The sequence below is a fragment of the Dicentrarchus labrax genome, unplaced genomic scaffold (genome assembly GCF_905237075.1).
Source record: "Dicentrarchus labrax unplaced genomic scaffold, dlabrax2021, whole genome shotgun sequence".
Lineage (NCBI taxonomy): Eukaryota > Metazoa > Chordata > Actinopteri > Moronidae > Dicentrarchus > Dicentrarchus labrax.
This window is the reverse complement of record NW_026136719.1, coordinates 2,587,622-2,604,037: the sequence shown is the minus strand read 5'-3', so window position 1 is coordinate 2,604,037 and position 16,416 is coordinate 2,587,622. Positions and strand designations below refer to the sequence as shown.

Sequence of the window (16,416 nt, the reverse complement as noted above, 5' to 3'; positions counted from 1 at the left end):
CTAGAGATAATCTATTAAACAAAACAAAAGAGTTGGAATGTTACAAATATAATCTATATATAATACAAATATCTCTTGACGGACTATCCGAATAAAGAGAACCATAATGAATAAACCAACAAGAATTTTCCAACAGAATTTATGTATGTACTAGTGCTGTCAGTTTAACGCGTTATTAACGGCGTTAACGCAAACCCATTTTAACGGCATAAATTTTTTTATCGCAAGATTAACGCCTAGCACACTTTGTAGTTTTTTTCACATGCTGTTGCAACAACTAGTAACGTTAGAAAAACTACAACACCACTCCGGATCTAGCTAGACTGGAAACAAAACAACAGGCACGCCGCACACACTTGTTTAAGACTAGTAGACGTTACGTTTTGAGTGGATGGGGAGCGCGAGACGCCGAAATGGATGGATTCCTTGTTGTCTGAAAATGTCAACAGGCTTGTCTGTTTGAGTAACTGGCTCAAAGCAAAGAAGTAGTAGGCTTACCTTTTATTGGTAACCGTTACTGTTTATTCTTTCTGAAATAAGAGGCTGGGTTGAGCCTCTGGTGAATAAAGAGCAGTAGCCTGACTGCTATGTTCAAAGCAAACTTGAGAAAAGTATTAAGCCATGGTTTAACTGCACTATAGGCTGAGTCCTAGTTTACCTTACATGTGCACTTTCTAATTTTATTTTGTATCGCCCTGTTTTGATCCCTTAGAAAGGGCTGTTGAAGGGGCTGTTTGTGTGACAAAGTATTTTTTTCACAATTTTATTGATGGACAGTGTTACATTGTGTGAGAGATTATTTGCTCCAAGTGAGAATGTTAGTGTGATATTGAACACTACAGTATATGCCAATGTTGTTTTCAATAAAAACAGCATTTGCACAAAGCAAGCCAATCAACTTTTCCATGTTGATAAGAGCATTAAAATGAGAAAAAATAATGGGACAAAAAGAAATCAAGGGACATTTAGAATAGATAAAAATGTTCGATTAATTGCGATTAATTGCGAGTTAACTATGACATTAATGCGATTAATTAAATATTTTAATCGTTTGACAGCACTAGTATGTACTTATATATATGAGTAGAACAAGAAGTAGAAAACAAGTTAAGTAGTTAAATGCATTTCCCGATTGTTTACTGGTTATGTCATCATTAAATTTTTTTTAGTTTCTCTCTTTGGTATTGTTTTAATTTAAGTTTAGAGTTTTTGAAATTATATTATTCCATTATTCCATTGCGTATTTGCATTATTTTTCCCAGTTTCTTACAATGTATTTCAGTTTCGTGCTCATACTGCTGCACTGTGTGTTGAAGATGACTCTAGTCTTTTCACTCTCAGTACATGGCTTTCTTTGAGTTCAACGACAGAATGGAAGCTGTGATGAAGAAAGCATACATCTACAGGTGAGATATGTAATTTACAGTTGGACAAAAACCAAAGCAGGTACCAATAGGGGGTTCTGTCTGTCCTGTCTGAAAACACTAGTAAGGTGCTTTGTAAACAAAAAAGGGAAAACAGATGTCTCGTTAGCTAACACAATAGATACTGAGGCTTTTATACAGACAGATATCTGAGCATTAAAATAATCGAGCCTGCAAAGTGTTATATGGTTTGCTAGCAGTAGCAGTGACAGAAAAGACTCGTATAGATTTATATATATTTTTCAGCTGAGTGGGATCTGATAACTCATCAATAGTTCAGGTTCAGAGTCAACTTTAACACCAAAGCAGCTCAGAATAAGTCAAAGTAATTTTGCAGTCATTTGTTTTTAGTTTTACTCTGATGGAAGTTTGGAACGTTTTGTGACATTCAGGCATCAAAAACTGAAAAGAGGGGCGCCCAGTTAGCTCAGTGGGTAGAGCTGGCGACCCATGTACCGAGGCTGAGTCCTTGCTACAGCGGCCCAGGGATTGAATCCAACCAGCGGTCCTTTGCTGCATGTTATCTCCTCTCTCTCTGCCCCCCTTTCCTGTATATCTTCAGCTGTATCTATCAAATAAAGGATTTAAAAGGCCCAAAAAATAACTTGTATCATCAGCATACAGTTGAATGCAAACAGTTGGACCCCAGCGACAAATAACACATTTTAGTGATATTCTTTAGTTGAATAGATGTAAACACAGCCTCTTTGGGATATTGAACATAAAACACAATATTTTATGATTTTGAAGTCATAAATTTAACAAAAATTTAAAAAACAAAAACATCATCAAGTGCCCAAACATTTCCATGTAACTGTAGCTGTATACTGTGGCGCCCCCAGAAAATTCTTCAACTGGGTGATGGGTGGTCAAAAGCAGCTGTCTGGCTATGCATTTGTTTTTTTCTTTTACATAAACTATTAATAAAAAATAAACATTATTGGTGGTAAAGATAAAATAATAAGAATTGTATACAGCAACTTTCAAAAACAAGGCTAAAAGTGCTTTACAGTAAATACAAAAATAATCGTAATGAGCTCTACAACTAATGATATAAACAAGATAAAATAATTTAATAGATTACAACAAATACCATTAATCAAGAAAAAGACAAGATTCAAGGAGGACACTGAATTTGCCTGCCTGAGATCAGTATACAGGGAGCTCTCTCAAGGCTTTAAAATAAAAGCAGTAAAATCTTAAAATCAATTCTAAAACTCACTTGCAACCAGTGAGGGGTAGCAAGGATTGGTGTAACGTGGTCACCAATGACCCCAGAATTGATCCTTGAGGAACGCCACATGGAATTATTCTAGTGCATTAATTTCATTAAATGTTCAACTTGTTGTTGTTCTTGTGTTGTGTGTGTGTGTGTGTGTGTGTGTGTGTGTGTGTGTGTGGGTGTGTGTGTGTGTGTGGGTGTGTCTGTCAGGGTGATCCGAACTTCCACCTACCTGCTGTACTCTCTGCACATCAACGCCTGTCTCTTCTACTGGGGCTCCGACTATGAAGGACTGGGATCCACCAAGTGGGTCTACAATGGAAAGGGCAACGCGTAAGAACACGCCATCACTCTCTGAACAAGTTCACGATGTACACAGTAATCTGATTCTACTTCCCACTAGTGAACTGAAGTTTCTGACCACTACTGGCGCTATGATAATGTTTGTATGAGTGGTCCCTGTTTTCTTTGTTCTCAATGCTCTTATATGACCAAGCAGGGGTAACGAGATAGTTTCACAGTACTCCACTGATCTACAGGTGGTGGTAACACACTACGATATGCAGCAATGCACCAACAAAGTTCTTGTTCTTGTTCTCACAGTTACATCCGCTGTTACTATTTTGCCGTGAAGACGTTGATCACGATCGGAGGACTGCCGGACCCCACCACCGTCTTTGAGATCTGCTTCCAGCTCATCAACTATTTTGTTGGCGTCTTTGCTTTCTCTATCATGATCGGTCAGGTCAGTTCACCATCAAATTTTGTTAATAAAAGTGTTCTTTAGTACATGAAATAAATCCAAACCGTAAGAGGTATAATGAGATAAAGGTCCATGAGATTCTGGCCTGTATCTTTGAGTACTAACTAACTGGACTGCGTCCCCTCCGGGCTCAGATGAGAGATGTGGTTGGAGCTGCGACAGCTGGTGAGAACTATTACCGCGCCTGCATGGACAGCACCGTCAAGTACATGAACTCCTACAACATCCCCCGAGAGGTCCAGAACCGCATCAAGACATGGTACGACTACACCTGGAAGATCCAGGGCATGCTGGGTAAGAAGAAATCTAAAAAAAGATTGTCAAAGAAAATATTGGGTTTGATTCATGTTGATTCATGTTGATGGTTTGCTGTGTAACTTTATATTTTTATATATATGTATATTGGTTAGCTGAATGTTTAAAAATTCAACATATTATTTTCAATTCAATTTTTCAATTAAATTTTATTTGTATAGTGCCAATTCATAACAGAAGTTATCTCAGGACACTTTTCAAATAGAGCAGGTCTAGACCGAACTCTTTATAACATTATTTACAGAGACCCAACAGTACCACCATGAGCAAGACCTTGGAGACAAGGGCAAGGAAAAACTGCCTGTTAAAAGGCAGAAACCTAGGACAGATCCTTCGTTATATAAGAATCACATGTTTTGTATGCACAATTTCTATGTCATATGACATTAACAGTGACATTAAATGGAAATACTGAAGTACAGCAGCATACAGGTATACGTACAGTTACTTACTGTGTCTCCTCTGCAGACGAACAGGAGCTGCTGATACAACTTCCTACTAAGATGAGGCTGGACATCGCCGTGGACGTCAACTACGCCATTGTCAGCAAAGTGGCGCTGTTTCAGGTGAGGAGGACAGAAAACACAGAAATGAAACATAAACATAAAACATTTTGATTGTTGTCTGCAGAAATATTCTGTTTATGTTTAATATTAATAATTCTGTACAAAATGAGGAAGAAATTAGCTTAAAATGTCTGAATGAGACACTGAAATCTGTCTCTCTGTCTGTTTGTCTGTCTCTTTGTCAGGGCTGTGACAGACAGATGATTTTCGACATGCTGACGAGGCTCAAATCTGTCGTCTACCTGCCCGGAGACTTTGTCTGTAAAAAGGTGAGCACACACCTGTCTGAAGGGTTAAATCTGTTAAGGAGCTGCTGCAGTGTGTGTTGACCACTGTGTGTGTGTGTGTGTGTGTGTGTGTGTGTGTGTGTGTGCAGGGGGAGATCGGCAGGGAGATGTACATCATTAAACAGGGGGAGGTTCAGGTGGTGGGCGGTCCTGACCTGCAGATAGTGTTTGTCACCATCAGAGCCGGCTCGGTGTTCGGAGAGATCAGGTCAGAGTTGCTTCCTGTCATCCTATTAACCCAATTACATGTGGGACAGCCAGGTGGTAGACACACACACACACACACACACACACACACACACACACACACACGTATATGTGTATATATATGTACACGCCTGCAGCTGGTTGCAATCTGCGGCGAGAGGCCAGTAGATCCTTCACACTGGTCCTTTAAACGCTGCCTCCTTTCAGAAACATGATGTAAGAGTTGGTATATCTGCACTGTGCTGCCCCCACAGCGCCCAGGTGCAGTTCACTTTTACCCCCCTGGTGTTTGTGTGACAGCGCTCTGTTTCCTGTGATTGGTCAGCTTGCTGGCAGGAGGTGGAGGGAACCGACGCACAGCCAATGTGAAGGCGCACGGATTCGCTAACCTTTTCATCCTGGACAAGAAGGACCTGGCAGAGATCCTGGTGCACTACCCGGAGTCCCAGAAACTCCTCCGCAAGAAGGCCAAGTAAGTCCCAGAACAGCTGCCTGGCTCAAGGGTCAAAGTTCAGGTTGACACTGTAACACACAGGAAGCCCAGAGGATGGATCAGCTCACCTGTGTATCTCTCTGCTATGTTTTATTGATCAGCAGCAGAGAGTCAATCAGTGGAAACATTCACAATCCTTTAACACAGAATGCTAGCACCCCCTACAGGCGCCACCCAGAAACTCATGTTTCATTGTAATAATTCTTTTACTGGCTAAATTACCGCTGAGAGAGTGACTATAAAAATGTAATTTGATACAGTTATTAATTACCTGTTTCACCCAACCTCCACTAGGGGTCGCCAAAGCTTCCCCGGACGGGTCCGGTTCTCATACTGTGAGCATGTGTGACATATAAACCAAGACCAGACCTCAGAGTAAATGATATTTAAAATCAACCAATGCAAGGACTTTAAACCCGCTGTGATGTGTCTTCTCTTTCTGGTCCTGCTCAGCACTCGAGCTGTAATCAATGTAAAACAACGGATATATCCCCACAGCTCGGGAGCTAAAAAATACAGTAGAATAACTTTACTGACTTATTAATATACAGAAAGTTCTATAATTAAAATACAGTTTTTATCTTTTTAATGTTTAATTAAAGATATTTATAGTGTAAGACAATGATCTATAAATCCAGGTGAACTCTGCTATAATAAAAATAATCAGCCTTACATTTACAGCAGAGTGCTGTTATTATTGGATTGTTATTATTTTTAATCTGAATGTTAAAGGTTATAGAACTGTAATAAAAGTCATTATCCCGCGAAATTACAGTATTAACAGTATTAAACTTGAATTTAATAGTTTAATCTAAGTTAATATCTGCAGAAAATTTATAGTTTTACAAATGTATTTTAATCTTTTTATATATATATAAAAAAAAAAATCCTATCCTTATCCTAATCCTTATGATTATTTACAGTCACAGATTTTTCATTTATTTTACATTAAAAATGTAAATTCACAGCATATTTTTGTAAGAATAAGAAATCTGTAAAATAAAGACATGACATCAGAGTGAACAGAAGTACGGACAGAAACATTAAACAATACAAACATTGAAGTGATTATGATCGGGGTCAGAGGAAGAATCAGGGAATAACTTATATTTAATTATATTATATAATTACTTTATATGAATATAAAAACAATGAATATGAATGAAACATTAGTAAATAATCTTTATTTATACATTTAAAATCACATATTACTTCACAAAAGGTCTTAAAAATCATCAGATTTTAAAAGAAAATTTCAACCAAAACAAGAAATTTTTTATCTGAATATTAACAAACTAATTAATTTATTCACTGATTTTGTGTTTTTAGTCAGAAATATTAATAATAAATTAAGAAATAAATCAACCCCGCCCCGTTAAGCTCCTCCCGCCTGACCCGGTCTGTCCTGACCAGGATTAGTCCTGTAATCTGCTCAGGTGGTTCCTGCTGCAGACGGGTCAGTGGAGCTTTATCTCCTCACTCGGGTCATGGTGCTGCAGCAGAGCGGATGGATGTGCTGGAGGTGCTTCAGTTGGTACGAAACCTCTGGGAAGAGTTTGTGTCCGGACCCTGTGGGGGGGGGGAGGCGGTCTGTGAGTGTCCCTCATTGTTACCTCTGTGTCTCTGCAGGACCATGCTGACCAAGGATGTGAAGCCGGACGAGAAGAAGGGTAAAGAGGCGATGCAGGTGATCCCGGCCAGACCGGACACCCCCAAAATGTTCAAGGCGGCCCTGAAGGTGACAGAGCACGCCGGCATCGAGGGAACCTTCACCAAACTGAGGGAGACCTACAAACCGATGGACGGGGAAGAGGTGAGACAGCTCCGGTTCAGACAGACAGAGACTGATTACATATTATATATATTATATATTATACACTATACATTATATATATTTATACTTCTGATGTCTTCTGTGAGTGTTGGAGCCAGAGAACTGTCATCAGTCATTTTACATCATTTTAGAAAAGTATTAAACTGTCCAGGTGTGATCCAGTACACACACACACACACAGACACACACAACACACACACACACACACACACACACACACACACAGACACAGACACACAGACACACACACACACAGACACACACACACGACACACGACACACACACACGACACACACGACACACACACACGACACACCAGCACACACACACACACACACAGACACACAGACACACACACACACGCACACACACACAGCACACACGCACACACACACCACCACACACCACCACACACTATCACACACACAGACACGCACACACACACGCACACACACACACACGCCGACACACACACACACACACACACACACACACACACACAGACACAGACACACAGACACACACACACACAGACACACACACACAGACACACAGACACACACACACACACACACACACTCACACACACACACACACACACACACACACACACACACACACACACACACACACACACACACACACACACACACACACACACACACACACACACAGACACACACACAGACACACTCTGCAGCAGGTAAACATCTTCAGGTTCATAGATTCTGCAGTTTTAAATGAGGTAGAAGAAGAAAGAGTTTGTGGTTCAGCCTCTCCTCCCCCCCCCCACCAGGGTACGGTCCCTCCTCCCTCCCCGACTCACCGCCGCTCTCCTATCCCCCCCCTCGCTCCGGTCCTGGACGGTGACGACGCCATCTCCGAGACGGCCGACAGCTCTGTGGTCATCAGGATGACGGCGCGGCGGGAAGGGGAGGAGGTGCTCACCGTGGAGGTGGCGCCTGGGGAGGGAAAGGAGTGACAGGAAGTCGTCACGGGACAGACCCTGCTTACCCAGAATGCCTTTCTGCAAACCTCCAGAGAGGAGGCGTGGGTTTAGGGTGGAGGCGGAGAGAGAAAGAAGACAAACCCCAGTGCATTGTGGGTCTCTGCTGGATTTCAGTCAGGAAACACCAGAAAGTCGGATTTTCTTCTTCTGTGGTGCTTCTCATTTGCTTTTTAAGTGTCTGCCCCCCCCAGCTTTAATAGTTTGTTCCTGTTTGCTGTAAACTGAACTGAGATCAGTTAAAGCTGCTCTACTGTTCGACCCTGTAACCCTGCAGTTCCTCTGACGGCCACCAGAGGCAGCAGTCAGTCTCCATGACGACTCGTATTTAAACTTATATAATATTATTATTATTGTTATTATTATTATTATTGTTATTATTATTATTATTGTTATTATTATTATTATTATTGTTATTATTATTATTATTACAGCAGAAATAAACATCCTGGTGGTTTCTAGAGATAATACAGCTCCCTTTAAACTATATTAAACATTACAGCATCTGATAGCATCTGTTAGCATCTGTTAGCATCTGTTAGCATCTGATAGCATCTGTTAGCATCTGTTAGCATCTGATAGCATCTGTTAGCATCTGATAGCATCTGTTAGCATCTGTTAGCATCTGATAGCATCTGATAGCACCTGTTAGCGTGACAATGATGAAGGTTGAACGTCTTTTGTTGAATAAATTAGTTTTATGTTTTTTCTGTGTTGTTTTACTTTATTAAAGTTGTTATGTTGCTAACTACAGAAGCTAACTACAGAAGCTAATTACAGAAGCTAACTACAGAAGCTAACTACAGAAGCTAATTACAGAAGCTAATTACAGAAGCTAACTACAGAAGCTAACTACAGAAGCTAATTACAGAAGCTAACTACCCGCGGTAATATAAGCTTCATTTATCTGATCGCAGGTTTATTTCTTTGTCATTGATGATCAATCAGAACATTGATTATGTAAATATAAGTTTCTACTGGCAGCAGTTTGTTTTTTATGAATTCATTATTTACAGTTTATTAATATTTGTTTGTAAATTCATTATTTTATAAAACCAGATTCTGATGTAATAATAATTTAATGTGTAACATTTCCTCATTAAACTGTATAAACATGTTCAGTTGTGTGTTAGCTTAGCATCAGTCTGTTAGCTTAGCATCAGTCTGTTAGCTTTAGCCTCAGTATGTTAGCTTAGCATCAGTCTGTTAGCTTAGCATCAGTCAGTTAGCTTTAGCCTCAGTCTGTTAGCTTAGCCTCAGTCTGTTAGCTTAGCCTCAGTCAGTTAGCTTAGCATCAGTATGTTATCTTTAGCCTCAGTCTGTTAGCTTTAGCCTCAGTCTGTTAGCTTAGCATCAGTCAGTTAGCTTAGCATCTAGTCTGCTGTTTCACTCTTTTGGAACTTGGGTAATTTGTGTTATGTGATATTAGTCCCTAGCGTCTGTCGTGTTTGAACTGTTGGTCCTTGGTCCATGTGGGCGCCACAGGATGAATGTTGCATTCGAAGGACGTAGAAATGATTGCTGGGTGTTAGATTGTTTAGAGTCTTCTTTAAAAAGTTTAATGTTAAGCTTTAGAGCCTCGAGTCTGTTTGAGCTTCCTTTTCTCTCAAGGCATCGACGAAAAAAAAGGAAAAAAAGGGGAAAAAAAAAAAAGCATCAGTCATGTTAAAAAAAAAGCTTAGCCTCAGTCCTGTTAGTCTTAGCCTCAGATCAGTTAGCTTAGACATCAGTCTGTCAGTTTTGACCTTTCTAAATGCTGAGATTTAACCACAAGCTGCATCTGCCCATTCAGTCTGCACTGGTGGGGGAGCCCCCCCGAGGGCCCCCCGTTGGAAAACAAAAAAATTTTGTACAATGGGACTTTATGGGGAGAGGCCAGGCTCTCGGTGCACCGGCTCTGGTCAGTGTGTCTCTCTGCTGCCTCCAGCTGTGATTGATCTGTTATTAGTTTCCTGTTTCCACTGGCGGCCGTTCAATAGCTGAGCTCTAATGACGTTTAATGATTTTACTCTGAGTGACGATCAATAGAGCCTCAGCAGGTTGAGTTCAGGGACACTCTGTGGTTTTAAGGTTTTCTGCTCATTTACAGCAGCTTTAGGTTGTTGTTATTTAGCCTGGAGTCACTTTATCCTCATAAACCCTCTTATAGTTCCTCTAGCAGCAGCTAGGGGGCGCTGTTAGCTGCTGTTAGCTGCAGCTAGCCGCTGTTAGCTGCAGCTAGCTGCTGTTAGCCACTGTTAGCTACCGTTAGCTGCAGCTAGCTGCTGTTAGCTGCAGTTAGCCGCTGTTAGCCGCTGTTAGCCGCCGTTAGCCGCTGTCACTCAGGGCGAACTGTAGCTCGGCGTCTGGGCGACAAACCGCAGCAGCTCCGTGTTAAAGTTCAGGAAGAGCTTCAGGAAGAGGAGGAAGCTCTCATTGTGTCGGCCTCAGACGAAGACTAAAGACAATAACAGAAACAATGCAGAGCAGGAAGAGAAGAAGAAATATCTGCCGGAGCTCTTCGATGAAACGAACTGTGAGTGCAGAATAAAGACGGTCTGATAAATAAAGCAGTGATGGAACCAGTGTGTGTGTCTGTTTGACCACTGGGGGGCGACTACAGATAAACTGTTTCCAAACATCAAACTGAGACTTTATCAATTAAATGTTCTTGTTGTCTTTATGTTGTTTATGTTTGTGTCAGTTAGCTTAGCTGCACGGCTAACTTGTTTTTATTAATCACTGGAATCCGATAAATTATTTCAAATAAAACAAATAGTTGAAACTGATTACATCGAAATCAAAAGTTACACAAAGTTAATTTTTAAGTTACTAATTATTTAAAGTGACACTAACTTCACTTTGTAAAATGAAATCAGTAAAATTACTGAATCTATTTGATCAAGGATGTTTTTTTAACTTACAACATTTAGTTCATTGTACTTAAAATATTCAATTAAACCAGTTTCAACCATTTTTGTAGTTAATTGAACGTAAAGTCTGGTTTTACAGTGCTTTAAGTTTAAAAAGATTCTTTATGAAGCAACTTTTACGAGTTAACTTCACTTTGTACGTTACAGAAACATTCCTGAAGAACCTTTTTACTAGGTATTTTATTATGAGTACAAACTATCAGTAAAACAACTAAAGCTCTTTTAAATTTAAGACTTAATTTTGTCATCAAACATCAGGAATGTTTCTGTAACTTATAAAACTAAGTTAGTTTGTGTTCCCTAAACATTTTGATGTTTGAGTTAAATGAACTCCTCTGGTTTTTACAGTCATTAATGAGAACACTTTTCCCTCCATGTGAATCCTGTAACAACGTCTTCATGTGGTCCAGTTCCGACCCGCCCTCAGCTCTATAAAGTCTTTTTTTCTCTCGCTCATGCGCGCTGAATCCCACATGTCCGACAGTCCGTGAAGGCAGCAGCAGTCAGACAGGCAGCCGGAGCGACAGTCGGATCCTCCACCGCTGGAAAACTGCAAAGCACCGAGTGACAGGGCCGAGATTCAGCTTCTAACTCACCTTTAGACACCTGGACTCTCGATCCGACTCACACTGGGGGGAATCTACTGCGAGGAAGCGGGGAACGAGGAGGAGGAGGAGGAAGAGGAGGGAGAGGAGGGAGAGGAGGGAGAGGAGTCGCTGCTTGGGACCAGAGGTAAGGAGGAAAAAGTTTGCTTTCTTGAGGCGGGTTGTTGAGGAGGAGTCTGGTTGTGGTGGTTTATGGGGACGCAGCTGTTTGTGTGTGAGCCGGTGAAAGTGTCACACAGTGCAGATCTGATTGAAGCTCCCTGCGGCTCAGCCTCCTTTCATCAGACCGTCCAGCAGTTTCCACCGATTCAAAGCTCTTTTCTGTTTGTAACAAAAGAACCAGAGACCTCACCTGGTCGGTCCCACAACACAACACACACACGCACACACACACACACACACACGTGCTTGTGTTTCTATGGTAATGCTGATTACAGGCTGAAAGTATCGATATTTAATGATAATTAGGGGTTTTCATTGTATTGATTCTAATATAGTAAAAACAAATGGTGTGGTACGTTATTCTGCGTATAGGTGGCGCTCTGTGTTCCTAAACTTTTACTGTAAAACTTCCAAAACAAACACTCATCTACATGTTTGGATTAAATCTCTGTGGAAGCTCATTTGTGCCAATGTGACAGATTCTGTAAGTTATTATAAACTTTATCAAAATAATGAATAAACATCTTTATAGGTTTCTCATTATAATAATTTAACTCTTTTTTTCCATCACATTGGCGGTAAATGTCTTCCATAGGTCTCCATTAGAGGTCTGGTATGGATTTTATGGGAATTATCTGGATGTATAAAACCTCTTAAAGCTTTAGATCTCCAACACAAATATAAATGTTTAAACTTCTGTCAGTATGGATGCTGCACAGCGTTGGATCAGTCAGATTCTCCACAGTTTAATCGTTGGGTTAATTAATTAAAGTATAATTCAGATTTACACTGTAAACAAGAGAGACTCCCTTCGGTCTGTGTACATTCCTCCATCATTATATATATATATATATATATATATATATATATACACATAATGTAGTCTGTAAGAGTCCAACAACCAAAACAATCAAAGGTTTCATTGTAATAAATCCAAATTGTGAATATTGTTATACGAAGTCTGTTGTTTGCCGTCTGTTTGTCGTCTGTTCGCTGGCTGAGTATTTCCATCTGTGCTGAAGAGTTTGTGTTGAAGGTTTTATGGTACATTTAGGTTTTATTATGACCAGTGTCGGACAAGTTACTAAAAAATAGTAATTAGTTACACGGGGTGTTTATCTGTCCGACATGTATCCGGATACCTGAGCTACGATACGATTCAGGGACAGTTTAATAAGGAACAATGTATCCGAAAATCTTTACACCGCTATTAGTTGGTTACTTCTCTCAAAAGTAATGGAATTATTTTACCAATTACTGCATATAAAAGTAATTAGTTACTAGGTAAAGTAACTTTTGTGTTCAGTTCTCTGATTAATGCACTCGGCTGTCAGATTATGGGCTGATTTGTAACAGCAAGCTAGTTAGTAGCATGGAGCTAATGGTCCTAACATTGCAGATAGTAACGTTATTCTAAACACTAGTTTAACTATACGCAGTTATCTGGTCCAGTGGTTCCCAACATAGGGCTCGGGCCCCTCCAGAGGGTCATGAGATCAATCAGAGGGGTTGTGAGATAATAAATTGGAGAAGAAACCGTTTCCTGTACTGTCAGTATTCAGCCATTAAAGTCCCAACCACTGAATAATAATAATAATATTATATAATAATTAGATAATAATCAGCAGCACTAATACTGCAGTAATTACAAACTTCACTTGGCTGATCGATCAATAGTTGACTGTATTAAAGTTCCAGTGTGAAACATTAATATAGTATTCATAAGTATGTTTTCATTAGTTTATAATCAGCTGGATATAAGAATCATTGTGTTTTCGTTACCTTACAATGAGCTGTTTTTATCTACAGAGGGAGCGGCTCCTCCTCTGGTGGAGTCTGCCATGTTGGACCACCATGTTTCTACAGTAGCCCAGTAGGGACAAACCAAACACTGACTGTAGATGGGGTCTATCTACTCCTCCTAGTTTTCCTGTGTTTCCAGCAGCTGTTTTTACGTCGTTCTTTAAAAGTTGACGTTTTGGAGACAGTGCAGTAAAGTTCAGTCTTTTACCAGCAGCTGTTGAACACGTGTGGCTCCTTTCACTACTCGTCTGATTAAAACCGCCGTCCTGATTCCAGCTTTAAACACATTAAAGAAGCTGCTGGACGTCCTCTGCAGGATTTATATCTTTTCCTGTCCTCATGAGGACACTCTCCCTGGTTTCCTGTTCAAGCTGTGTGTGTGTGTGTGTGTGTGTGTGTGTGTGTGTGTGTGTGTGTGTGTGTGTGTGTGTGTGTGTGTGTGTGTGTGTGCGCGCGCTGAAGCACTGCGCTGATGATGACAGTAACATCAGTGTGTTTGGTGGCGGAGGCGGCGCCCTGCAGGGTGTGTCTGCAGAGACTGACCGCTGCAGCAGCAGATTTCCTAAAATAAACCGGGTTTTGTCTGCAGGTTTTTTGTGTGTGTTCTTGTCCGTGAGCAGCCACGTCACCGAGGACGCACTCTCACATAACTTACTGACGTGGAAGTTCGACTGCCTGGTTGTTCTGGAGGGACGTTTGTTTTCACTGCCAGTGCAACACAGACACTTGCAGATACAGACAGTAGGTAAAGTCCTGAGGTCCCGTCCAGTGTCCCAGCTCTGCACAGCACTGAAGCATTGTGAAGGTTTCAGAGGGTGATCAGTAGTCTGGGTAACATCCCGGATGAACTGCTTTTATTTTAGCTTTCAGGTTGTCATTGTATCACATCGTAGTTACATCGACTGTTAAATATCATATGAAATAAACTGGGTCTTCTTTGATATTTATCATTGACACTACGTTGTGTGGTATGTTATGCAACTTGCATTTGACCTCTGGTGTTTGGTAGCCTGCGTATTGTTCAAACATTACCGATCCGTTGTCTGTGGGCCCGAACCCAAACGTCCCCTTAAAGTAAATAAATGTTTACATGTTTAATACAAGCTAAAGTAAACTACATTGTCCATATAATTTAGTAACAATTATTATCAAAACTAATAACATATTCACTCATTGAATGCAGTTGCATTTACTGTTAATAAAATATTAAATATAAATAGAATTCTGCCCGGGTTCAGAGAATCAAAGCTCTACAGACAGCTAATTGGATCGCTCACTAGCTAATAGCAGCTAGTACAGTTAGCATATGCAGCAGTGCAGTGGTCAGACTTCCTGTGTTACAAGAGAAAAGGTCCCTGTTGCAACAATCCTCTGATACTTTGGTCCCGGGGACGAGGAGCAGCTTAACGTTGGTTTGTTTCTCTGAGACTCTCAGACTGTTAAACTCATGTTACAGTTTCTAATCAGCAGTTTCTGTAACTCACAGCAACGTTTCTGTGTCCAAAGTCCTCTGAACACATAACGTGTTCTCTGGTATTTGATTGAAGTCAGTGTGTGTTTGGTGCGTTTCCTGTGCTGCAGGCTTTAAAAGGACACTCTGTCTCTGTCTCTGAAACAAACACATACCAGCAGCAGTCCGTCCGTCCTCACAGAAACCAGCTTCACTGAGCTGCAGACACTCAGAGATCAGTGGAGATGAACAGAGAGTAGCTGCCGGTGGCTAATGTCTGAGCTAACACAGCTGCAGGTTCTACCTTTACTTCCTGTTCTCCACCTGCAGTCAGGAGTTCCAGTCGATGTGATGAGAGCAGCGTGCAGCAGCACGAGGTTTCGACTTATCTGAGGAAATGTGATTTACTGCTTCATAATCAGATTCTCTGCCAGAGGACGAGGACTGAGTGAGGGGTTGTGGGAAAAGCTGCACATTGATGTGTGTGACCTTTTGTGGGAAAGGTTTTCAAAATAAGAGTAACTTTGACAGCAGCTCTCCAGTCATAATGTTTCAACTCATCAGCCATATTTATCTAATGATTCATTTGTTGATTGACTGGAAATGTATCTGATAATGTCGATGAGCTTCATGATAAATCCGTTAGTTTGGTCCATAGTAGGTCAGAAATAGCTGATCACTGTTTCCCAAAGCCAAAGGTGACGTCCTCAAAAGTCTGTTTGAGTACGTGTATGTGCTCGGTTCCACTGGTACTTTTAACTTTACCAGAAAAAATACATTTTTGACATTTGAAGAGCCAGTGTTGTTGTTGTTGTTGTTGTTGTTGTTGTTGTGTAAACAGTGATGTCAGTTAGATTTCTTTAGAACAGAGTTATTGAATATTAAATCATCCGTCTTTGCTCTCTACATCTCAGCCTTTATTACCCTTAACTAATAAAAGATCATTCCCACTAACCCTGAATCATATTACAATCACAATATTTGCCAAAATAATCGCAGTATTTTTCTCCGGTGGGCTGGACCCAGACCGAGAGCTGGACCTGCAGCCGGTACCTGCTGGATGCTGGAGAACCAAGCAAAAGAAGTGCTCGGTGTGTGTGGAGGGGCATCCTCTGGGGAGGGGCATCCTCTGGGCAGGGGCATCCTCTGGGGAGGGGCATCCTCTGGGGAGGGGCATCCTCTGGGGAGGGGCATCCTCTGGGGAGGGGCATCCTCTGGGGAGGGGCATCCTCTGGGGAGGGGCAGCACAAACAAAACATCACACAAAACTAGATCGACTGGAACTAGAACTTTTTCTGTTTTTTGTTTTTAAACCAGAAAATACCAGGATTGTTTCTGTGAGATTGAAATCAGTTTCTTTTCTGTC

At 40.9% G+C, this 16,416-nt stretch overlaps 2 protein-coding genes across 3 annotated transcripts in view; both read left to right on the top strand.

Moving 5' to 3' along the window:
• The window catches only part of cngb1a (cyclic nucleotide gated channel subunit beta 1a), a 33,959-nt gene extending 25,865 nt beyond the window's left edge, over positions 1-8,094 (top strand). The window contains exons 29-38 of the mRNA XM_051378957.1: positions 1,342-1,406; positions 2,857-2,979; positions 3,250-3,391; positions 3,544-3,703; positions 4,193-4,290; positions 4,476-4,559; positions 4,667-4,785; positions 5,110-5,256; positions 6,907-7,090; positions 7,909-8,094. Coding sequence (XP_051234917.1) covers positions 1,342-1,406; positions 2,857-2,979; positions 3,250-3,391; positions 3,544-3,703; positions 4,193-4,290; positions 4,476-4,559; positions 4,667-4,785; positions 5,110-5,256; positions 6,907-7,090; positions 7,909-8,094 — 1,308 coding nt within the window. The remainder of the gene's footprint in view (positions 1-1,341; positions 1,407-2,856; positions 2,980-3,249; positions 3,392-3,543; positions 3,704-4,192; positions 4,291-4,475; positions 4,560-4,666; positions 4,786-5,109; positions 5,257-6,906; positions 7,091-7,908) is intronic.
• Positions 8,095-11,503: 3,409 nt separating this feature from the next.
• The window catches only part of kifc3 (kinesin family member C3), a 39,599-nt gene continuing 34,686 nt past the window's right edge, over positions 11,504-16,416 (top strand). Inside the window, exon 1 of one of the 2 annotated variants that reach the window (XM_051378734.1) lies at positions 11,504-11,762. The gene's annotated coding sequence lies outside the window, so the exon portion shown is untranslated. The remainder of the gene's footprint in view (positions 11,763-16,416) is intronic. The other variant, XM_051378735.1, reaches the window with a different exon arrangement.